Below are 26697 nucleotides of genomic sequence, written 5' to 3'. Positions count from 1 at the left end.
AGCTGTCTGTGTTATTATTCTTCAGATAAGGATACTGCAGTGGATTGCCATGCCCTCCACCAAGGTATCTTCCTGAACCAGGGATGGAACCTGCGTCTCTTATGTCTCCTGCACTGGCAGGCAGGTTTTCTACCACTAGCAACACCTGGGGTTCTTTGTTTTTTAAAAACATATCTAATAAAAGATGAATATAACTGCTCAAATCATTGGGTAAGGACTTGGAAAGGAATGTGAGGTATCTAAAGTCAAGAATGTGCTAAGATGCTCTAAATATAAAAGATCTAAAAACAATAACTGTCTTGAGAAAAAAAAGAAAAAGATAAGCCAATAAACCGGGGGAGAAAGGGCTGCTGAAGTTTTTTGTCTATCCTTCCATCAAGAAATATTACCATTAAATTCTAACAAGTATAATAGAACAATTTTGACATGTATTTGGTATTTACTTAGGGACCGAAATAAATAAGAGTAATAGAGAAAATTTCCAAATGAACAATCCCTGCCTGCCATGCCTGTGACCTGTGAATACTTAGACAAGAAGGATAAGAATATTCAACTTAAAATGTATCTTAATTTTAATGATGTATCTTGCATAGTCTTTTATTATAACTTTGTTAACAAGATTAAAAAAAACACAATGGTTTTATGATAGACTGAATGAATTGGTGGTGATGGATCAATCTTTCTCAAGCAAATTCAGTCTTTTCTACTTTCGAAACTCAAAATGTTATTGTATGATTTAGCTATGAAAGTGGAAAACACATTTCACAAATTTATGCATAATACAAAGATGTAAAAGAAAGCTAACACCTTATGTGATAATCAAATAAATCTTCAAAAATGTTTTGTCATGCTGAAACAGTGTTTCCAGATAACTTACTGTATAACAGGAAATAATGAAAAGACCTACATTTAAATTAAAAAAATATATATATCATTTATACCAGCAAAGGATAACTGAATTTAACATTGGTTCATTTGAAAAAGCTATGATGTTTTTACAGACTCTATAATCTTCAACTACTTTAGGAAAACACCCTACTTCATTGTTTTTTGTCATTTTACCAAAATATTTCCATTCTTCAGACACATTAAATTAACTTTTAAAAATCACATACACTTTGAATTCCTGAGAATAAAAATATGTAAGATTTCTAGCTTAGGAAATGAGACAAAGAAGTACTCAGTGCAGGTAAATGTAAGTACATGTTAAATAAGTTTCTTTCATAGAAATTATACCATGTGATTTTTTTCTACAGCATAGCTAAAGGATGAAGTATTTCAGAAAGCTCTCTTTAGTATGTCTCACATCATAGTAAAAATGCATAAATTAATTTCAAAGATTTGTAAATAATTTGAAACAGTTCTTGGTAGTGTACTGTTATCTTTGATTTAGAAAAAAATATGGTCTGAAATTCACTGAAAAATGATAAAATTTATATCAACACATCATCGTAACAAGATCTTCAAAGAGAATCACATAAGCTCAAAAGAAGATAATTAAATTCCTCACCTGCCTAATACCCAACCGGTATGCAACAATCCGATCCACTGCATCAGGATTCATTTGAGTCCACTGTAGGCTGTAGGAGTAAACACGGTGTCTGTTCTGCCACACGGGGTTGTAGGTATCGTAATAGAATTCTGGAGCATAGGCCTTTCCTAGAAACAGAAAGAGAGCTTAAAATTAAATGTATATTACAGTCAAACCTAATTACTCTTTTTGTACCTTTTATTACTTTCTACTTCATGTTCCACAAGTAATTTTTATATTTAAAAAGTCATATGATTAAATTCAAATTAATTTATGGAGAATTTGAGAACAGATGCAAGATGATTTCCTGGTAGGTCTGATGAACAGTGTGAGAGGAAGAGAAGACCCAAGAATGACTAAAAGTTTTTTGGCGAAAGAAACCAGAAGAATGGAATTTCCATCAACTGACATGAAAAGCTATGGGAGGATCAAATTTGAGGGGTCAGGAAATTATTTTTGAACAATTTGAAAGACCTAAATGGAGACATCAAGTGAGATACATTGGACTAAAATGCAGGAGAGGCCAGGCTTGGAAATATAATCTTGCTAACCATAGGCATATAGATAGATTTCATTTATATATGTTTAAGTATTTTCATTAACACATAGTTGCTTCAAAATGCTGTGTTAGTTTCTGCTGTATGGCAAAGTGAAACAACTAAACATATACATATATCCTCTCTTTTTTGGATTTTTTTCCCATTTAGGTCATCACAGAACAGCCAAAAACTTTATCAGCAAGTGAATGATAACTCTGCCAAAAAAAAAAATCAGAGAATATGACAATCTGTGTTTATATTATCCATGTCTTTGGTCAGTAAATCAAAATTAACCAAACAATGATCAATAACAAAAAGGTTTTCTTTTTCTTTTTTTTAAGATTTTAAGGATATGTGAGGTGTGTGTGTGCTCAGTCACTTCAGTAGTATCTGACCCATTGAGACCCTAGGGACTGTAGCCTAACAGGAACCAGGGTCCTCTGGCCCATGAATTTCTCCAGGCAAGAACACTGGAGTGGGTTGCCACACCCTCCTCCATGGGATCATCCCAACCCAGGGACCAAACCTGCATCTCCTGCCTTGCAGATTCCTGTGGGTTCTTTACCACTGAACCACCAGGGAAGTCCCCATACATGAGGTACACATAGTGTAGCTGCTGCTGCTAAGTCGCGTCAGTCGTGTCCGACTCTGTGTGACCTGATAGACATCAGCCCACCAGGCTCCTCCGTCCCTGGGATTCTCCAGGCAAGACCACTGGAGTGGGTTGCCATTTCCTTCTCCAACACATAGCGTATATGACCTACATAAACCATGTCAGGTTTTTCTTTTAATAGCCAAATTGAAAAATGTACAAACTGTTGGGAATTACGGGTCCAACTCATTAACAATCTGAAATATAGACTTCTTACACCTTATATTTTATACCAATAATACATTTATTTATTAAACAATATTTACTGAGAGTCTATTGAATGGCGAGTAGTGCTCTAGGCAATGCCTTATATTTTATACCAATAATACATTTATTTATTAAATCAATATTCACTGAGAGTCTATTGAATGGCGAGTAGTGTTCTAGGCAATGAACAAAGAGGTATGGCCTCTGTCTTCCTGGAAACTGCTTCCATCTTCTCAGACCTTTCAGATAGCTTTAAAATTTTTACTGGGTTTATGATTTAATAAAAGGTAAATTATTCAACAGACTTTATTTTTTTGAAATTAGGTTAAATATTAAATGTCCTCCTGAGGTTTTCCTTCTGGGTTCCTGTTTGCAGGGAATTTTCTTGCCTGGTTTTCTCTTTCTTCACCATTAGTCACCTAACATCTAGGGAATACACAGAGCTGATTCATAAGAATTTATAACAGATAGTTAAAAATGAATTTTGAAGACTAAGAATGAAATTTATGGTCTCTATTACCCTAGAGAGGTTTACCAAGAAAAAAATGTTAGATGAACTGAAGTTAATTTCTGATAAATTTACTAGTAAAATTAAATACATTGAATTAAATATCTGAATCTTAATAACATTTGGTAAAGTCTTATACCAACAGTGTGTACTTTTAAAATTGTCCTATGAGTGTTGATTTATTTTAATTGAAATTGGATTATTAATTCTATACAAATTGTCTTGCATAGGAAGAAAAGAGCCATCGCATTTGTTTTATTGCTTCATTTTGTGTATTTTTTACTTATTACTAACTAAATGATAGTGCAAATTCATGTTCACATCACTTAGATGAGAGGAACAGAATATACTGAATGAAGGGATCAATACCCAAAATGTCATTGACAACTTGCATTTGAGACAAAATTTCCCAAACCATTATTGAGGAGGTACATTTGATAGAAGCCTATATAATGAGTCAAGGGTTTTGATTAAAAGTAAACAACCAAAATGTATAAATGAAGTAGTGAGCTGTTTAAGTGAGTAATGTCAATATACAGTGTTTTCATTAGAAATTAGTGTCTAGATTGAATTGAGGAGGTAACAGTATCAACGGTTGGTTTTTCATTTATTGCTTTTTATTTTTGCTTTTTTTTGAGGGGAGCAGGGAAAGAGGGCATTGCTTTTGTAACTTAGCCAAGAGGGAAATACAAGGGGTATTAGATTTAGTGCTATCGTTTGTATTTTCATTAAAAAATAGGATCAAACAGAAATAACAAAAGAATAAAGTCACAACCAGAGGCTATTTAGCATGAAAAAGAAAAAAAAAAATCCCTCAAAAACTGGCAAATGAAGTTTTCTGAGAGTTGAAACTCCATCACAGAGAAAGAGAATCAGGCTATATTTTAACAGATCTATGAAAGATGAAAGCCAGTAAGAGGATGCATATTCTGATTTAGGAATGTTCTAGCAATCCTCTCTGAATACGGACTATGAATTTTCCCTTCACTAAAGGTATGGTTGTCTGAGGAGTTCTTACAAACAGCTGAGAAAAAAAGAGAAGCTAAAGGCAAAGGAGAAAAGGAAAATATACCCATTTAAATACAGCATTCCAAAGAATAGCAAGGAGAGATAAGAAAGCCTTCCTCAGTGATTAATGCAAAGTAATAGAGGAAAACAATAGAATAGGAAAGACTAGGTATCTCTTCAAGAAAATTAGAGATACCAAGGTAATATTTCATGCAAAGATGGGCACAATAAAGAACAGAAATAGTATGGACTTAACAGAAGCAGAAGGTATTAAGAGGTGGAAAGAATACACAGAACTATACAAAAAAGATCTTCATGACCCAGATAACCACGATGGTGTGATCACTCACCTAGAGCCAGGCATCTTAGAATGCAAAGTCAAGTGGACCTTCGGAAGCATCACTATGAGTAAAGCTAGTAGATGTAGTTGAATTCCAGTTGAGGTATTTCAAATCCTCAAAGATGATGCTGTGAAAGTGCTACACTCAATATGCCAGCAAATTTGGAAAACTCAGCAGTGGCTACAGGACTGGAAAAGGTCAGTTTTCATTCCAGTCCCAAAGAAAGGCAATGCCAAAAATCTACCACATGATTGCACTCATCTCACACGCTAGCAAAATAATGCTCAAAATTCTGCAAGCCTGGCTTCAACAGTACATGAACCATGAACTTCCAGATGTTCAAACTGGATTTAAAAAGGCAGAGGAACCAGTGATCCAATTGTGAACATCCACTGGATTATTGAAAAAGCAACCAAGTTCCAGAAAAATATCTACTTCTGCTTTATTGACTATTTCAAAGCCTTTTTGACTGTGTGGATCACAACAAACTGGGAAATTCTTAAAGAGATGGGAATACTAGACTACCTGACCTGCCTCCTGAGAAATTTGTATGCAGGTCAAGAAACAAGAGTTAGAACCATATATGGAACAATGGACTGGCTCCAAATTGGGAAAGTAATACATGAAGGCTGTATATTATCACCTTGCTTATTTAACTTATATGCAGAGTACATCATGCGACATACTGGGCTGGATGAAGCACAAGCTAGAATCAAGATTGCTGGGAGGAATATCAATAACTTCAGATATGCCGATGATACCATGCTTATGGCAGAAAGCGAAGAAAAACTAAAGAGCCTCTTGATAAAAGTGAAAGAGAATGAAAATGTTGGCTTAAAACTCAACATCAGAAAACTAAGACCATGGCATCTGGTTCCATCACTTCATGGCAAAAAGATGAGCAAACAATGGAAACAGTGAGAGAATTTATTTTCTTGAGCTCCAAAATCACTGCAGATGGTGACTGCAGCCATGAACTTAAAAGACATTTGCTTCTTGGAGGGGCTTCCCTGGTGGCTCAGAGGTTAAAGTGTCTGCCTGCAATGCAGGAGACCTGGGTTCGATCCCTGGGTCAGGAAGATCCCCTGGAGAAGGAAATGGCAACCCACTCCAGTATTCTTGCCTGGAGAATCCCATGGATGGAGGAGCCTGGTGGGTTACAGTCCACAGGGTTGCAAAGAGTCAGACATGACTGAGCGACTTCACTTTCTTTCACTTTGCTTCTTGGAAGAAAAGTTATGACCAACCTAGACAGCATATTTAAAAGCAGAGACATTACTTTGCCAACAAACGTCCATCCAGTCAAAGCTATGGTTTTCTAGTAGTCATGTATGGATGTGAGAGTTGGACAATAAAGAAAGCTGAGCACTGAAGAATTGATGCTTTTGAACAGTGGTGTTGGAGAAGACTCTTGAGTCCCTTGGGCTGAAAGGAGATCCAACCAGTCGATCTTAAAGGAAATCAGTCCTGAATATTCATTGGAAGGAATGATGCTGAACCTGAAACTCCAATACTCTGGCCACCTGATGTAAAGGGCTGACTCATTTGAAAAGACCCTGATGCTGGGAAAGATTGAAGGCAGGAGGTGAAGGGGATGACAGAGGATGAGGTGGTTGAATGGCATCACTGACTCGATGGACATGAGTTTGGGTAAACTCCAGGAGTTGTGATGGACAGGGAAGCTTGGTGTGCTGCAGTCCATGGAGTTGCAAAGTGTCAGACATGACTGAGCAACTGAACTGAACTGATCTGAGAGTTATTTAGTCAATACCTAGCTACCATTTAGCAGGCATGAAATGGGTGGATGATTGCCAACAAAATGGCCTTGAAGGTAGGGCTCAGGCTCAAGTCTATAAGTTGCTGTGAAATATTTGCCTACTGTTTCTTGTATTACTTCAATTGTTTTAAGCACAATTGATTTTACTTATAAATTCCATTTAATATTTCTATTGGATTGGCCAAAGATGTTAATAAAACCCTATTGAACTTTTTGAACAAGTCGATATTATCTGTAGTCTAGTTCTATCTTTTATTGACTGCCAGAAGAGTAACTGGCACATTGGTATTTGCTGTATGTCATAAATGCAAATTGGCATAATCCTAGAACTGATTGTTTATCTAAATAAATACTTTTCACATTATTGAAGCAGTTTGACACTGAAGTTAGAAAACAATTGGCATGACCTATGTGAATAATATGAATTTATTTATCAAAATCCCATTTTCAAGGTTGTGAAAGATTAAGGTACAATCTAACCCTCATTTAAATATTCCAAGTAGATCACATTTTCCCATAACATATCATCACAATCTTTATATTTAATGGTAGATTAATATAAAGGCTTTTCAATGTATTCTTGAAATATTTTATTTGTAGTGACATGTCTACATTATGTATGAGTGATATCATATATAATATATTTTCAGGAAATATTAGAGAAAGAAATAGAGATTACCAACTCCAATATCTTGTATGACAGATAAATTATGGAGCAGAATAAAAAAGGTGACAATATATGGATATTGATATAAAATTTTATTTTAGTTGAATAATTGCATCACCTTTTTTTAGAATTTTAGAAGTTTTTTTAGAACAAAATAGGAAGAAAGCATTTTTAGATAGTTCATAAGTAATATTGATTAGCAATAAATAATTACTGATAAGAAATGGTTTTGAGTAGTTATGGTTAAATATGGACTTGCTTGCTATGTCTCAGAGAAAGCATATCTATATTTTCGATAAATGTGATACACCTCTTTTGGATAAATGTGATAACAGAAAAATGCTTTCTGACTTCATCCGAGAAATCTATCTTAGAAGTGAAAAAAAAAAAAAAAACCCACAAATTTTCTCTCTGCTTTAAGAGCCACTCACATGCAATATTCATATACTCATTTTGTAAGAAGCACATAGTATACATAGTAATACTAAGGAAATACTATTATAATAATCATAGGCTTTGACAAGCAAACATGACATCTGCTGGTTGAACAGGGAAATAATTCATAATTTTCCTTCTTTTTTTTTATCCTTTAGGCATTTTTTTGTCCTTCTAGCAAGCACACCAATTTTTTTCTCATTTTCTCTTATACTCCAGTTTTATTTTATGCAACACTGTTTGAGTTTACATCTTTTCAGATTAATTGACCTAAAACTACAGTCATTATCTAAATTAGCAAATAAACTTTAGACATTATGCATGATTATCTATAGATTTTGAATTTTAAAATATTCATAAAATATATATGGAGAAAAATTTAATTGTTCAAATTTTTAAATAAGATTTATGTAAAAGTAAATTTATTCTATTTTGCATATAGCTTTTCAAAAATGAGTATACTGAGTTTTCAAAGTATTTTATGTACAGAGCTCAAAGTAAAAGAGATGTTAAGAATATGCAACATGTCACTTTCCTAGTCTAAAAATGTTAGATTAAAGTACAACAAAAATCTTTCTTAGATGCATTCCTAAGCTTACAAGTTGAAAGGGAATTATTTATTAGGGGTCAAAAAACAAAGAATTGAAAATCAGACATTGAATAGGAGCTTAGGGAGAAAAAGTGTTCTTGGAATTTGTACTCTTGGGAGCTGGAATTTTAAGTCCATAGGAGATGAGGTTAATAGGCCAACTCAAGATAAGTTGGAAACGAGACCCCACATATGAGTATAATCAGTGAAAAATAGCATTCTTAGTCACAGAATATACTAGAAAAAAAAGTGTCTCTCACCAGCATAGGAAAATGAGAAATATATTTATACTAGCAAAAAGTAATTCTTGGCTAATAATACCACAGGATGGCTTGAGTAGATACAATATCAATTTGCTCTTTTTTGAAATTTAAGTATAGTTGATTTACAATGTTAATTTCTGCTGTACAGCAAAATGATTTAGTTATACATATATAACTGAATGGTTATAGGGTGGTATATGGATGTGGATATAAACATGCATATACATATGTATGAATATATATATATTATTAATGCATTCTATTTTTAATATATTCTTTTCCACATGGTTTATCATAGGATATTGAAAATAGTTCCTTATGCTATACATTAGAACCTTGTTGTTTATCTCAATTTTTTCCTGAAAGACATTCTCTCAACTTACACTGCAGAGACTTTCTGCAAACTAAATCCCAATGAGTATGAATTATTAACACACAGAAAATTTTTCATGAGTGACTAAGAAGGCCAGTAAACAACAGGATTTGACTATGACTCCAAATAAGAGAAGCATGAAATGGAATTTATAAATACGTATTCTCAAAACAACTAAAGAAATATAGTATAGAACAGTAAACAAATACTATGGGACCTTCTATGAAAGAATGATCAATACTCGTTATTGCAACCATTGGTAGGCTTCATGGGGTGCATAATTGACATCTTTATTGATTTTAAAGGAGAAGAAATTCCTCAGACACACAAGGGTTTCTCATCACAGGATAAAAAAGAGAAAACATAATACATGGTTTCAGAGCTTCCCTGGTGGCTCTGCCTGCAATGCAGGAGACCTGGGTTTGATCCCTCAGTTGGGAAAATCCCCTGGAGAAGGGAATGGCTACCCACTCCAGTATTCTTCCCTGGAGAATCCCATGGACAGAGGAACCTGCCAGGCTACAGTCCATGGGGTCATAAACAACTGGACATGACTGAGCAACATTCACTTTACATGGGGGAAAAAAATGTATTAAAGACAATACTTTAGAACTCCCAAGGATCTGGTAAAGTTGCAGTGCCCATTTTTCTTACCAAACTGTGCACTCTTGAAGGGCAGGGAAGGTCTTATTAGCTATTACTACAATGGTTGACACAATACACATGCTTGAGTAAGGCAGGGAGAACAGGTAATTGCTAATTTATGAAGCTTCTTGTTCAATATGGTAAGATGTTAGGTATTTACCTTATAGTGTAATTATTCTCAAATTATTTTAACTAGTACTCACCTATGTGGAAGAAAAGATTTTATAGTGAGTCTACCAATTTTCATATCCCAGTGTAAAAAGAACTCAGTGATATTAAAAAAAAAACTGGAAGATAACTAAATTAATAATCAAATAGTAATAATAAAGTTTCATAAAAACATACTTGTAAAGTATCAAAAGTAATAAAACAATCTAAAACTTTTCAAATGTGTCTTTATTAGTATAAAAAGAGTAACTACATAGATCTATGGCAAATATCAACACTGATGATGCACTGATTAAAAGAGTTCTAAAAAGCATGCAAGAATCAGCTCTCTCTATGCACTTTTAGCAAAAACTAACTGAAATAGTCAAGAAAGAACATGTAATTGTTGAAACCATAACTATTTTCTCTTCACATCAGTGAATCTCATTGTTGTTCTGGTTTCTCTGGTAGCTCAGTTGATAAAGAAACTGCCTGCAGTACAGGAGACATGGGTTCAGTACCTGGGTCAGGAAGATCCGCTAGAGAAGGAAATGGCAACCCACTCCAGTGTTCTCGCCTGGAAAATCCTATGGACAGAGGAGCCTGGTGTGCTATAGACCACGGGGTCACAAGAGTCGGACACGACTTAGCAACTAAACTATCACCATTGTCATTCAGTAGCTCCGTTGTGTCTGACTCTTTGAGACCACATGGACTACAGCACACCAGGTTTCCCTGTCCTTCATTATCTCCCAGAGGTGGCTCAATTCATGTCCATTGAGTTGATCCAACCATCTCCATGAGATGATCCAACCATCTCCATGTGCATGATGCCATCCAACCATCTCATCCTCTGTTGGCCCCATTCTCCTCCTATCCTCAATCTTTCTCGGCATTAGGGTATTTTCCGATGAGTCAGCTCTTCACATCAGGTGGCCAAAGTATTGGACTTCAGCTTCAACATCAGCCCTTCCTATGAATATTCAGGGCTGATTTCCTTTAGGATTGACTGGTTTGATCTCCTTGCAGTCCAAGGAGGTCTCAAGAGTATTCTCCAGCACCACAGTTCGAAAGTATCAATTCTCTGGCATTCTGCCTTCTTTATGGTTCAACTCTCACATACATACATGATTACTGGAAAAACTAAAGCTCGGACTATAAGGACTTTTGTTGGCAAAGTGATGTCTGTGCTTTTTCATATGCTGTCAACATTTGTTGAAATTGGACAGTTCTATGAAGGACTGCAAGACCTTCTAGAAGTAACACACACTAAAAACTGTCCTTTTCATCATAGGGGACTGGAATGCAAAAGTAGAAAGTCAAGAGATACCCGGAGTAACAGACAAGTTTAGCCTTGGAGTACAAAATGAAGCAGGGCAAAAACTAACAGGAGTTTTTCCAAGACAATGTACTGGTTATAGCAAACACTCTCTTCCAACAACACAAGAGATGACTCTACACATGGACATCACCAGATCGTCAATATCGAATTTAGATTCATTATATTCTTTGCAGCTGAAGATGAAAGTTCTATCTAGATAGCAAAAACAAACCCAGATGCTAACTCGTGCACAGATCAGGAACTCCTTACTGCAAAATTCAGACATACATTGAAGAAAGGAGGAAAGCCACTCAGCCTTTCAGTTCAGTTCAGTTCAGTCGCTCAGCCATGTCTGACTCTTTGAGATCCCTGCATGCCAGGCCTGCCTGTCCATCACCAACTCCCGCAGTCTATTCAAATGCATGTCCATTGAGTCGGTGATGCCAACCAACCATGTCATCCTCTGACATCCCCTTCTCTTCAAGCCCTCAATCTTTGCCAGCATCAGGGTTTCTTCAAAAGAGTCAGCTGTTTGCATCAGGTGGCCAAAGCATTGGAGTTTCAGCTTCAACATCAGTCCTTCCAATGAACACCCAGGACTGATCTCCTTTAGGATGGACTGGTTGGATTTCCTTACAGTCTAAGGAACTCTCAAGAGTCTTCTCCAACACCATAGTTCAAAAGCATCAATTCTTCAGCACTTGACTTTCTTTATAGTCCAACTCACATCCATACATGACTACTGAAAAAACCATCTACTCTTGCCTTGACTAGGTGGACCTTTCTAAGCAAAGTAATGTCTCTGCTTTTTAATATGCTGTCTAGGTTGATCATGACTTTCCTTCCAAGGAGTAAGTGTCTTTAAATTTCATGGCTGCAATCACCATCTGCAGTGATTTGGGAGCCCAAAAAAGTAAAGTCTGACACTGCTTCTGCTGTTTCCCCATGTATTTGCCATGAAGTGATGGGACCAGATGTCATGATCTTCGTTTTCTGAATGTTGAGCTTTAAGCCAACTTTTTCACTCTCCTCTTTCACTTTCATCAAGAGGCTCTTTAGTTCCTCTTCACTTTCTGCCATAAGGGTGGTGTCATCTGCATATCTAAGGTTATTGATATTTCTCCCTGCAATCTTGATTCCAGCTTGTGCTTCTTCCAGCCCAGCATTTCTCATGATGTACTTCTGCATATAAGTTAAATAAGCAGGGTGACAATATACAGCCTTGGTGTACTCCTTTTCCTATTTGGAACCAGTCTGTTGTTCCATGTCCAGTTCTAACTTTTGTTTCCTGACCTGCATACAGGTTTCTCAAGAGGCAGGTCAGGTGGTCTGGTATTCCCATCTCTCTCAGAATTTTCCACAGTTTATTGTGATTCACACAGTCAAGGGCTTGGCATAGTCAATAAAGCAGAAATAGATGTTTTTCTGGAACTCTCTTGCTTTTTCCATGATCCAGCGGATGTTGGCAATTTGATCTCTGGTTCCTCTGCCTTTTCTAAAACCAGCTTGAACATCTGGAAGTTCACAGTCCACATATTACTGAAGCCTGGCTTGGAGAATTTTGAGCATTGCTTTACTAGTGTATGAGATGAGTGCAATTGTATGGTAGTTTGAGCATTCTTTGGCATTGCCTTTCTTTGGGATTGGAATGAAAACTGACCTTTTCCAGTCCTATGGCCACTGCTGAGTTTTCCAAATTTCCTGGCATATTGAGTGCAGCACTTTCACAGCATCATCTTTGAGGATTTGAAATAGTTCAATTGCAATTCCATCACCTCCACTAAATTTGTTCATAGTGATGCTTCCTAAGGTCCACTTGACTTCACATTCCAGGATGTCTGGCTCTAGGTGAGTGATCACAACATCGTGATTATCTTGGTTGAGAAGATCTTTTTTGTACAGTTCTTTTTTGTATTCTTGCCACCTCTTTTTAACATCTGCTTCTGTTAGGTCCATACCATTTCTGTCCTTTATTGAGCTCATCTTTGTGTGAAATATTCCCTTGGTATCTCTAATTTTCTTGAAGAGATCTCTAGTCTTTCCTATTTGATTGTTTTCCTCTATTACTTTGCATTGATTGCTGAGGAAGGCCTTCTTATCTCTCTTTGCTATTCTTTGGAACTCTGCATTCAACCTAAATCAAATGTCTTATGATTATACAGTGGAAGCGACAAATAGATTCAAGGGATTAGATCTGACAAGACAGAGTGCCTAAAGAACTATGGACAGAGCTTTGTAACATTGTACAGGAGGCAGTGACCAAAACCAAGAAAAAGAAATGCACAAAGGCAAAATGGTTGTCTGAGGAGGCCTTACAAGCTGAGAAAGAAGAGACGCTAAAGGCAAGGGAGAAAAGAAAAGATATACCCATCTGAATGCAGAGTTCCAAAGAATAGCAAGGAAAGATAAGAAAGCCTTCTTCAGCGATCAATGCAAATAAATAGAGAAAACAATAGAATGGGAAAGACTAGAGATCTCTTTGAGAAAATTAGAGATCCCAAGGGAACATTTCATACAATGATGGGCTCAATAAAGGACAGAAACAGTGTGGACTTGACAGAAGCAGAAGATATTAAAAAGTGGCAAGAATACATAGAACTGTACAAAAATGGTAATGACCCAGATATCCACATTGATGTGATCATTCATCCAGAGCCAGACATCTGGAGTGTGAAGTCAAGTAGGCCTTAGGAAGCATTATTATGCATAAAGCTAGTGGAGATGATGAAACTCTAGCTGACCTACAAAACCCTAAAACATGATGCTGTGAAAGTGCTGCACTCAATATGCCAGCAAATTTGGAAAACTCAGCATTGACCACAGGACTGGAGAAGGTAAGTTTTCATTCTAGGACCACAGAAGGACAATGCCAAATAATGTTTAAACTACCTCATAATTGCAATTATTTCACTTGCTAGCAGGGACTTCCCTCATAGCTCAGTCAGCAAAGAATCTGCCTGCAATGCAAGAGATCTGGGTTCAATTCCTGGGTCCAGAAATCCTCTGGAGAAGGAAATGGCAACCCACTCCAGTATTCTTGCCTGTAAAATCCCATGGACAGAGGAGCCTGGCAGGCTACAGTCCATGAGGTCGCAAGAGTCAGACAGTACTTAGCGACTAAACCATCACCACCATCTCCACCACTTGCTAGCAAGATAATGCTCAAAATCCTTCAAGCTAGACTTCAGCAGTATGTGAACCATGAACTTCTAGATGTACAAGCAGGATTTGGAAAAGGCAGAGGAACCAGAGATCAAATTACCCACAATGCTGGATCACAGAAAATGCAAGGGAATTCCAGAGAAACATCTACTTCTGCCTCTTTGACTATTCTAAAACCTTTGACTGTGTGGATCACAACAAACTGGAAAATTCTTAAAGAGATGGGAATATCAGATCACCTTATTTGCCTCCTGAGAAACCTGAGTGCAAGTCAAGAAGCAAGCATTAGACCATACATGGAACAAAGGACTGGTTCAAACTTGGAAAGGATTACGTTAAAGCTGTATATTGTTACCCTGCTTATTTAACTTATATGCAGAGTACATCATGTGAAATGCCAGGCTGGATGAAGCTGAAGCTTGCATCGAGATTGTCAGGAGGAAAAACAATAACATTAGACATGCAGATGACACCATCATAATGGCAGAAAGCAAATAGGAACTAAATAGCCTCTTCATGAAAGTGAAAAAGGAGAGTGAAAAAGCTAGCTGGAAACTCAACATTCATAAAACAAAGATCATGGCATCCGGTCCCATAACTTTATGGCAAATAAATGGTGAAAAAATGGAAACAGTGACAGACTTCATTTGCTAGTACTCCAAAATCACTGCACACAGTGACTGCAGCCATGAAATCAAACATGAATCTTAAGTGATACTTTTTTTAAAAAAAGGACATAAATGCTTCTACCGAAATGTGGATTTTTCTGCTTGTAACCAGGAATGGGTAATCTACTTTTATTTTACAACTATAACTGGTGACAAAGAAGAAAACCGATTGGATTAGAAAGAAGCCCTCACCAGGAAATTCAAGAAGTGACTGTCTTAAAGAAAGAAAAAAAAAATGTGATCTGGGAAATGAAGAAAGGCTGATTAATTCAAAAATTGCAGACAAGCAACTGACCAGTACTTGTCCTCTGACTGGTACTGTGAATGTACTCCTAAATTTCAATCATCAGAGACTAAAGGGACACCAGAGTCTCTGAGTTGAAAAATGACTTTATACATCTCATCCTGGAAGAAGAATGAAGTATGATAACTCTTGGGATCCTATTCTACTGAAAGCTTATCCTTTTGATTCAAAGCCATGTAAAAAGTGTCATGAAGATGGCATAAGGCATACTCTGAGGCCGCAACATTTGATCTGTGAAGTCAAAGGAAATTGTTTTAAAAAGAATCAGTGTCCTAATCTTATTACCTATATTTGGTATTTAGTTATTTAACACTGAATATTAGGCCTAAATATTTAGTGAATATATTTAGTGAATATTATTCACTAAAAGTAATAAAGGAATTATTACTGAGTTGGTGGCTCAATTTTCATATGAATAGAAAGGTGTAAATTAATATGAAGAAGGAATTAAAAAATTGAAAGTATGTAAATAACACTTAACAAAAATATTGTATCTGATAAGTGACAATTTATCTTATAATTAAGGTGACTGTCACAGAAGCAATAAAATGAATGTCATCAAGAGTTTGTTCAACTATGGTAACTTGGAGATAGCATGTAAGAAACAAAAACACAAGATAAAAACATACAGCTAGGAAGTCAACGATATCTCTCAGTTAATGATTGTTTGGAGTTTGTAAAAATAATTGCAAGATGTGTGACAATTTATAACTCAACTAAATCATTTAGGTGCAATGCTTTTGTGCTTGAAACATAGAAGTGTTTATCCATACTTTGTCTTCCCATATGTTTTCAAATGACCAGTCATTGGGACATTATTTTTATTTATTTATTTAAAAAAATTTTATTTTACTTTATTTTACAATACTGTATTGGTTTTGCCAGGATTGGGGACATTATTTTTAAATTGCAACCCATCAATCCTCACATGGATCCATTTTCTTCTGCTGAAGTCAAAGCTATGAATACCATATAGATGGCAGACTGCCCTATGACCACACTTTAGCACTCAAGAACTTCCTAGAATTTATATCCCTGGAGAACAAGCTTATTGATTAGCTAAATAACAAAAATATTGACAATACTGTCAGTCTCTACAAATCACCTGGATCTTTGTAGAAAACTTTTAAATTTGCTCAAGTATAAGGTATGGTTGCTTTTGTTACATTGTGGTTACATTGTGATTTCTTTTGTAGGTTATGTCCTTTCAAAATAAAACAGCTAAAAAACAGGTTTCTCACTCTTCAATAAAATGGCTTAATTAAAAACACTTTGTGTTAAGTTAGTGCTCCTATTTCCCACCTGGAAAAACTTCAAAAAATTTTTAGCACTATTTTTCTTTAAAAATCCAGTCACTGGAATAATATTTTCAAAAATATATGTTCATGAATTTACATTATGAACTGCTAAATTCCTAATAATATGTATAAAACATTTTTATAAAGGAAATAAAACAGTGGAAACTTGGAAGAAATGTTATGGGATTTATGTCTAAATTTCTTTATAAAACAAAACTTTGCCCATTCATCTTTGCCTCTTTTCTCTGTTGCATTTGAAGATTCATCTTTAGATTGTCTATTGTTTGTAACTATTATAGTTTCTTCTAACGGCATCTAATATCGCTCATCACTTCACACCATCAAAAGACTTCTAACTCAGTGTTCCTTGTATAAACGAAGCAGTAAACTTCTCTCCAGCTTGTGCTTCTCTTGCCTACAGTCTATTGACTCAGCTTGCCAGTGACTGAAATTTCCTAAAACTCTAGTTTTATTCTCACACATTTTGACTCCTTAAACTGAAAGTTTTTCCTGGTATATATTTTATCCACTTTTCAATTATTTGGTACCCAATCATGACTATCATTCCTTTCTTGATCTTTTTTCTATGATAATTATTTATACTATAATACTTTGCACTTAATTAGGAAAACACAACACATTGTTTTATTATACTGATATATAAGTACTCCTGAAAACATTTCCTAGGTAATATTTTTTTTAAAATTTTTCTGACTAGAGGCTCTTTCCCAGATTTAGATATAATGTAATTGCCACCAGTAGAGTATATTGAACAATGTAAAGAAACTACAGTCTTGTTTTATCTTGATGTTTCAATTCTCACACATATAAACTTTAAAGAATCAGAATTGTGCTATAATAACTAATATCTCTAAGTAAAGTCAGTTTTAATTAAATTCTAGCCATTAAATAAATTTAATGCTACTGGCCAAGAAAAACCTACCCTAGGTATACCTGTGTTTTTCATATTAGTCCATAAATGAAATATTTAGGATGACTTTTGCAAAGCAAAATAAATGGGCTAGTTATTATAATATGAATATAACATTTACATGTTTTCATTTCTGATAGTTATTTAAAACATTATTTGGAGAGTTTTGATAAGGATATGTTAACATAAATATTTATAGGTAAGGGAAGAAAAAGTTAAGCAACTCTGTAACTTGCTCCCTTTCTCCTCAAGGATGCCTGAGGTGGTTGTGACTCTATCAGACCACCTTCTAAACCAGGCCTTCAGCAAACTTTCTCTGTAAGGGATCAGATAGCAAATATTCTAGGCTTTAAATTGTAATAATAAGATATTTGACACAACTATTCAACTATGATATTCTAAAGAGAAAGTAGTCATGGACAATACTGAAGGGACATGACTGTGTTCCAATAAAATGTTATTTATGGAGACTAAAATGTGAATTCCATACATTTCACATTTACTAAATTATTATTGCTCTTTTGAATTTTTGACCACCATTTAAAAATATAAGAAAACATTTATTTATTTATTTAGGTCACAGGACATACAAAAGAAGATGGTGTGCTGGATTTGTCTCATGGGCCATGATAAACTCTATTATAAATCATTAGGGGATGTTAGAGTTTGTAATATTGTTTCTAAAAATTCAGGATGCACTATGTAAGCACCTGAAAATGCCTTGATTCAGCTCTATCTGCCCTATGAAACTCCTTATTTTTAATAAATATGCAATAAATATATTTATGAAGTAAGGCAGCAGTGAAGAGGGGAAGTTATCTACATACCGACTCTCAAGACACCAAACCTATATTTCCTGGACTAATCACATGTGTCACAGGAAATACCAAAAAAGGCAAAAGGAATATTGGAAGCTCCATCTGTTGGATATGGGGATTCATATACAAATGCTACATCTGCATCAGTTTCTTGCTTATATACTGGGCTAAATATTAGTGAAAGACTTACGATTTATATGAGCTTGTTTTGACAGAATTGGTATGGACATAACAGAAGCAGAAGATATTAAGAAGGTGTGGCAAGAATACACAGAAGAACTATACAATAAAAATCTTCATGACCCAGATAACCATGATAGTGTGATCACTCACCTAGAGCCAGACATCCTAGAATGCAAAGTCAAGTGGGCCTTAGGAAACATCACTGTGGACAAAGCTGGTGGAGGTGATGGAATTCCAGTTGAGCTATTTCAAATCCTAGAAGATGAAGCTGTGAAAGTGCTGCACTCAATATGCCAGTAAAACTTGGAAAACTCAGCAGTGGCCACAGGACAGGAAAATGGCCAGTTTTCATTCCAATCCCAAAGAAAGGCATGCCAAGGATGTTCAAACTACCACACAATTGCACTCATATCACACACTAGCAAAGTAATGCTCCAAATTCTCCAAGCCAGGCTTCAACAGTACCTGAAGCATGAAATTCCAGATGTTCAAGCTGGATTTCAAAAAGGCAGAGGAACCAGAGATCAAACTGCCAACATCTGTTGGATCATCAAAAAAGTGAGAAAGTTCCAGAATAAAACATCTACTTTTGCTTTATTGACTATGCCAAACCCTTTGACAGTGTGGATCATAACAAACTGTGGAAAATTCTTAAAGAGATGGGAATACCAGACTACCTGACCTGCCTCCTGAGAAATCTGTATGCAGGTCAAGAAAAGAGAACCATACATGGAACAACAGACTGGTTCCAAATTGGGAAAGGAGTATGTCAAGGCTGTATATTATCACCCTGCTTGTTTAACTTATATGCAGAGTACATCATGAGAAATGCCAGGCTGGATGAAGCACAAGCTGGAATCAAGACTGCGGGGAGAAATATCAATAACTTCAGATATGCAGATGATACCACGTTTACGGCAGAAAGTGAAGAACTAAAGAGCCTCTTGATAAAAGTGAAAGAGAATGAAAATGTTGGCTTAAAACTCAACATCAGAAAACTAAGATCATGGCATTTGGTCCCATCACTTCATTTCAAATAGATGGGAAAACAATGGAAATAGTGACAGACTTTATTTTTGAGGGGCTCCAAAATCACTGCAGATGGTGAAGGCAACCATGAAAGTAAAATATGCTTGCTCTTCGGGAGAAAAGTTATGACCAACCTAGATAGCATATTTAAAAGCAGAGACATTACTTTGCCCACAAAGGTCCGTCTATGCAAGGTTCTGGTTTTTCTAGTAGTCATGTATGGATGTGAGTTTTGGACTATAAAGTAAGCTGAGCACCAAAGAATTGATGGTTTTAAACTGTGGTGTTAGAAAAGACTCTTGAGTCCTTTGGACCACAAAGAGATCCAATTAGTCAATCCTAAAGGAAATCAGTCCTGAATATTCATTGGAAGGACTAATGCTGAAGCTGAAACTCCAATACTTTGGCCACCTGATGTAAAGGGCTGACTCATTTGAAAAGACCCTGATGCTGGGAAAGATTGAAGGCAGGAGGAGAAGGGGACAACAGAGGATGAGATGTTTGGATGGCATCACGGACTCAATGGACATGAGTTTGAGTAAACTCTGGGAGTTGGTGATGGACAGGAAAGCCTGGCATGATCCATGGGGTTGCAAAGAGTTGGACATGACTGAGTGACTGAACTGAACTGAAGACAATTCAGTTTATCTCTCATCAACAGTTGATTAAAAGTACCAACTATACTTTGCAGATATATATAAGCAATAGTTTAAAATTTTTCTAGAGCAAATTGAAGTAGATTTAATATGTGCTGTGCTGTGCTGTGCTTTGTAGCTCAGTTGGGTTCAACTCTTTGCAACCCCATGGACTTTAACTTGCCAGGCTCCTCTTTCCATGGGGATTCTCCAGGCAAGAGTACTGGAGTGGGTTGCCATGCCCTCCTCCAGGGGATCTTCCCAGCCCATGGATGGGATCCAGGTCTCACACATTGCTTGCATATTCTTTACCATCTGAGCCATCAGGGAAGCCCATGAATGCTAGAGTGGGTAACCTATCCCTTCTCCAGGGTATCTTCCATACCTAGAAATCAAATCAAGGTCTCCTGCATTTCAGGTGGTTTCTTTACCAGCTGAGCTACCCGGGAAGCCCAGATTTAATATGTTCTTAGTGTATTCTCCTCCCAAAGTGGTCAATTGCTATATCACAGCCTTTTGGTATTCAGTGTGGTATTTTCTGATATATTGACATCAGTAAAGAAAAAAATGTTTTTTTGTAAATAATAACATATTTAGAATAGAGATTTAATGAGCTATTAAAAACATCATGATTTTATACCTTTAAAAGAAAACATAACTAAAATAAAGCACTCATTTCTCATGCTTAAACCATTTTATATAAGACCTTGTTTAATGATGAATAAAAGCTAAAGTACAGACTACACTAGTCACACATACATGAAATTGAAGAGAGTTATTCTCACTGTATGTTCAGTAGATTATAGACACCTTGATGGCAGAAACTTCACTTTTTATATACTCTTCCCTCGGTTGAGGTTTTGAAGAAAAATAAACTCATAAACTATCTCTGCTACAATTTTTAATGCAAATGGTCATTTATATTGTATTTTTGGGGGATGAAGTGAGGAGTTATTCAGAGTTATCATCACTAGTACATTAACTAAAATTTTGTTGACTGGGAAGAGATATTTAAACTTGTTAATATTATTGATGAAAATATCTCCCCAGAACAGAACACTCAAATATGTACTGTCGATTTCAGTAGATCCTTGAAAGACTATTTCATCATTTTCCAGTTGTAATGTAGAAAAGTGTATATTAGCCCAATTCTTTTCAATTTATTTTTAGGGTATTTTTTAGGATAAAAGGGTAATGTCAATTTAGTTGTAGTCATGTCAGTGAAAGCCTTCCCACAAATTTCCTTGTAAGTTTTATTTAAATAAATGAAAGTCACTGGAATAATCAATAGATCATCAAATAATATTACTAGAATAACAAAAATTGATGCAGAGCAAAATAGAATAATGTTGGTACATTACCTAGAAGTTGACAAATCTCAATTATTCTTGCTTGATCTGCATAGGTGTGAAGCTGATTAGGATTAATAACATAATCATATAAAATGCATTTGGAAAAAACAATATATAGCAAGATTCTCATGACATGCTAATGAAATGGCATCATAAAATCATACTACTTATTAAAATGTGTTACCATGAAGGGTAACAGTTATTAAATCATTAAAATTACACAGATACCAAAGCTCTTTTCCTAATTAACAACAACAACAACAACAAAAAATCATTAAAAGAAGATACTTAGACTTGAGTGGAAAACTTTAACTTAGTCTTTCTACGGTTTTATTCAATAATTTAAGTTCACTTGAATATAATATCCTATCATATGATTCAATTTTCCTTTACAGATACTTCCTAAAATGATTAGATATGTACAGTAAATGTGTTTATAGAAATATCTACTTGGAAAATTATTTAACCATAATGAGTTCAAATTGTCTAAATTAAAATATCATTTTTTACCTCGTTTATTGAAACATGGAATGAACACAAGGCTCAATTTTATAAATTTCCCTAAAGACATCTTCATTTGTCAATAATTTAGTCTTTTCCTTAATCTCTGGGAAGGCAGAGACCATTAACATAAGACCAAAGAATATGGCCTGTAGGCCTATTCACTAGGAAGCAGAAACTGAAAAGGATGATCAGGTACAAAGTCTATAAAACTTACCAAGAATCCTGCCTTTGGTAATGAAGAAGCAAATCACTCATATTGAAAAAGGTAGGCAATCAAGTAGGGTTTTCAGAAATAATATGGCTTAGTTCTTACTTCTTGCAAGAAAAAGGTCCATTTTAACAAATCACTAACTGCTCACACCACACATATCAATATCAGTTGGAAGCTAATGTGATCTGTTTCTCATTGTAAAAAAAACTGCCCCAAATTTATGACACTTCTCAGAAGAGTTCATGCTTTTCTTTAAATAGGGATCCACCATACAAAGTCATGATTCTTTATTTAATAGAATATAGAATTAATGGCTTTCCTTGTAGCTCAGATGGCAAAGAATCTGCCTGCAATGCAGGAGACCTAGGTTTGATCCCTGGGTGAGGAAGATCCCTTGGAGAAGGGGATGGCAACCTACTACAGTATTCTTGCCTAGAGAATTCCATGGACAGACCATGGGGTGGCAAAGAGTCGCAAAGAGTTAATGAGCACAGTACAATCAGCAAATAATGATAAATTCATTTGTAACTGTAAGAACTCTTTCAATCAGGTTTTTGGGGTTCAAAAGTAATAATTATTTTATAAAGTTAGCCAGGTTAAAAAGATATCACTGAAGATGCAAATGGATCAAAATATTAAATTTATTGTTAAAATTATTGGATATAGTCTACATAAAATATCTATCATCACGCTGGGGAAATAGTACTTAATGAACATTAATCTCCCATTGTACCCTCTCCCACAAAGAATAAAAAAGAACATAAAATAAAATTTTCTAGAAAGAGTTCCATAGTTTGGTTTCATTGTTACTGTTTAAAAGCACAGAAGCTTGAAGCAATATAAAAAACTAAACTAGACAAATTTAAATGAGTTCCTATTTGTTTTTTTTAAACTTTAAGCACTATTTCAATACAGTTAAATTGCTTCTGACCTCTTTTGGGCATCAGCCTAGAAAAAAGACTTATGCAAAGTAGTTACTGGCTTACACACCAAATATATACAGTTGTCTTGGGTGATATAAAGTAAATGCATGCACTTATCAGATAACATTTCAAATTAAACGAATGACCTTTTTTACTCTAAAACCCTGAATGTACTTTGTCAAAAATGATGTTAAATATGGATAATATGAGGTTTTTTTTTCCCCCCAAATTGGCTTAAATTAAGATCTAGTCCAAGAATATATAAGGTGATTTGGATTTGATGGAAAAAATAGCTTTCACATTAGGCATATAAATAGGAAATTGTTAAGGAATTAGAGGAAGTTTTGAAATTAAAATTATACATCCATTGATATTTTACTTGGAAATATCTTTGTAAGTTTTATGTGTATTAAAAACCACATGTTTTAAAGAAAAATAATCTGAGCACTCCTCTGGGACAAAGGATGGTTGACTTTTGGAGGAGAGATGTATAAAAAGAAAAAGAAAAGTCAGCTCTTACATTCTGCACTTCAATTATATCTTTGTATAAGATATAGCTGGTCCAAGGCTTTTGCTCACTACTATTGTGTCCTGTATTCAAGACACCTACTGGAATTATTTGTCTAGGATTGCCACTAAAAGTTATTCTATTATAATTTAACATTGCAACCATGGGCTCACGGAGCAAGAAAAATCTAGAGAGATGAAAACTGTATCTTAAATTTATATAGGAATTTACAGTTAAAAAGTACTTCCACAAATATTCACTTTTTTTAGTCTTCACAGAAGTTGGAAGGGCAAATATGCAGAAGGATATAACTTGGTTTGAACTGCAAGTCCAGGCAGTTAATGTGCATATCATAATTATTGAAATGAAAGTCAGACTACTATCTTTGTCCAGTCTGTGGATCATCCCTCAAAAAGAGTCAGATGAATATTTTGTTAAAAGGAAGAGAGTTTACACCATTTGTCTAAATTTGCAAAGGTAGCTGGCTTACCTCCCTACCTTCCTCAAAGTATTTTATTTCAGAGATGTTAGAATAAAATGAAATTATCAGAAATCTCTCTTTTTGGAAATATTGCAGCAAATACTCCCAAGGAAGACTGAATTTTCCTGTCATTGGTGGTGGAAGCACAAGGTCAGAGTGGCTGTCTGGAGAAACACACTTGGCCATGTCACAACCATGGCTCTAGACAGATTTTGTCATTCTCTTTTGCTATCCCTTCAAGACTTGCACCATTTCTTTCATATATCACAAGTCTGCATGTTAATGAGTCAATTCTAGAATATTTATGTATGTACTGGCATAAGGGGCTTCCCAGGTTGGTGCTGGCAGAAAAGAACCCAACTGCCAATGCAGGAGACATAAGAAATGTGGGTTCAATCCCTGGGTCAGGAAGATCCCCTGGAGGTGGGAATGCAACCCACTCATTAAAGACAGAAGCAGATTCAGAAACAGCAGATGACTAAATATACATGGGGTCCAAAATCCTGTCACTTAGTTACTTCAGTCATGTCTGACTCTGTGTGACCCTATGGACTGTAGCCTGCCAGGCTCCTTTGTCCATGGGATTCTCCAGGCAAGAATACTGGAGTGGGTTGGGATTTCCTTCTCCAGGGGATCTTCCTGAACCAGGGATCAAACCTAGGTCTCCAGCATTGCAAGCAGATTCTTTACTGCTGAGTCACCAGGGAAGTGCCCCAAATCCTAGGCTAAGCACAAATCTCCTATTTTGTAGCGAGTGTGCTGTTTTATAAAAATAGTGAGTGCACCTTTTCTAATGGCAACCCACTTCTGTACTCTTTCCTGGAAAATCTCATGGACAGAAGAGCCTGGTAGGCTGCAGTCCATGGGGTCGCTAAGAGTCGGACATGACTGAGCAACTTCACTTTCACTTTTCACTTTCATGCACTGGAGAAGGAAATGGCAACCTAGTCCAGTGTTCTTGCCTGGAGAATCCCAGGGACAGGGGAGCCTGGTGGGCTGCCATCTATGGGATCGCACAGAGTCGGACACGACTGAAGTGACTTAGCAGCAACAGCAGTCCTATACATCCCTCACCTAAGAAATGCTGCTAGAAAATCAACCACTGAAGTAACTAGTAATCATTTATTTAGAAAGTCAATTGTTAATACTTATATGGCCCAGAAGGAAAACAGAAATACTATTTGTATTCCCCTTAAATATGAATACTTATGAGCCAAAATATGGAATAACCAAAATCTCTGCTTATTTACCAATGCCTACATTTTTATAAAGCTCCAAAACTTTTCTCTTTTTCTGGGAATCCCCAAAGGATATTTCATATATAATTCAAAAGCTAGTGATTTTAGGCTTTCTTGTCTTTTCTTCCCTATTCCAGTTTTTATCAAAGGGACACTCAGAGAACTTCTCCCTTAAGTTAGTGTATAGTGTGGGGAAATTTTATATAAATCTGTATTATGTAAAAGAAACAGTATATGAAAAGCATACCAATGTTCAGATTTGAAATAGAATTTGAGAAAAGCCACACAATATAATATTAGAGATTCAATTTACTTTTATTCAGCTTTTTAATATCAGATACTGAAGGATTTTTTTTCCTTCTTTTCATAAAGCACATATATATCTGTATATGGACAACTTCTCATAAAGTTTTCATAAAATGCTTTCTTCTGAGGTCTTCCTCTTTGTAAGCCTGCTTCCAGTGTTCTATCCGTACACAAAAAATATTCTGATTGTGACATTATGAGAAAGTTTAATCTAGGGAATACAACAATTCTTTCTAGATGCTTGATCTCTCCCAGAGGCACTGATGTGGTTAATTTTTCTATTTGCCAGATACCATGCCAACCACTTGCATACATTATTTTTCTTAATGCTCAAGATGCCCTGCAGGAAGAGAATATTCTTATCATTTTCCTTTCACAAAAAAATGAAAGTAAAGGTTAGAAATATTAAATGACTTGCCCTGTAGTAAGCAACTGTGGAGTAACAAAGTGGAGTTCTGAAACCATGTCCAGAGTCCCTTTTATTCTAACCCCCAGTGTCTTTGGATAGGGTTGCCACTACCACGGGTGACTGAAATTCAGCTCTGTTTCTCTTGTAATCACTTGTGCTCTGGCATGGGAGTTACAACTATTTGAAGAAAGAGGTACCTTTTCCCTAATTCACACACACAATCTGTGCAGGCTGGTGGATTTCCTAAGACGCTACTTCCACTATTCTCAAAAGGATTCCTGCTTCCTTACTCTGCCCATTGTGAATAAAGAAACTTGAACTACAATTTACCTGTAGGACTAAACCAGATTTGCTATACTACATCATTATCTGAGAGTATTATCAAGTCAGGAATTTCTAAAGATAAGGACTGACTAAATCTCTAGAATGAGAACTATATGTATTTATTTAATTCAGAAGTAATGAATAGATAATAAGCTGTAAATAATTCAGTCTTTCCTAAAGCTTTACATTCCTGAAAAACATAACATTTTTAAAGTATCTAAAAGCCTGTGTTCCTTTAAAGGACCATTGGTTGGGGTGTGTGCATGGATGGGGAGCAGATGGATGAACTGACCCAGACATCTCAGGCTGAGAGGACTGAATGTTCAATGGTGTACTTATAAAGCACATTAACTTCTTGGCAAGTGCCGCTGCTGCGCATGTGGGTGGTCCATTGCTGAATATGAATGTGC

The 26697-nt window shown here is 35.7% G+C and overlaps 1 protein-coding gene across 1 annotated transcript in view; it reads right to left on the bottom strand.

Annotated features, from left to right (window-relative positions):
- MDGA2 (MAM domain containing glycosylphosphatidylinositol anchor 2) overlaps positions 1–26697 on the bottom strand; it is a 915731-nt gene that overhangs the window by 92613 nt on the left and 796421 nt on the right. The window contains exon 10 of the mRNA XM_040226786.1: positions 1511–1659. Within this exon, the coding sequence (XP_040082720.1) occupies positions 1511–1659 (149 nt within the window). The remainder of the gene's footprint in view (positions 1–1510; positions 1660–26697) is intronic.

This window comes from Oryx dammah, unplaced genomic scaffold (genome assembly GCF_014754425.2).
Source record: "Oryx dammah isolate SB20612 unplaced genomic scaffold, SCBI_Odam_1.1 HiC_scaffold_26, whole genome shotgun sequence".
Lineage (NCBI taxonomy): Eukaryota > Metazoa > Chordata > Mammalia > Artiodactyla > Bovidae > Oryx > Oryx dammah.
This window is presented reverse-complemented; position numbering and strand designations above follow the sequence as displayed.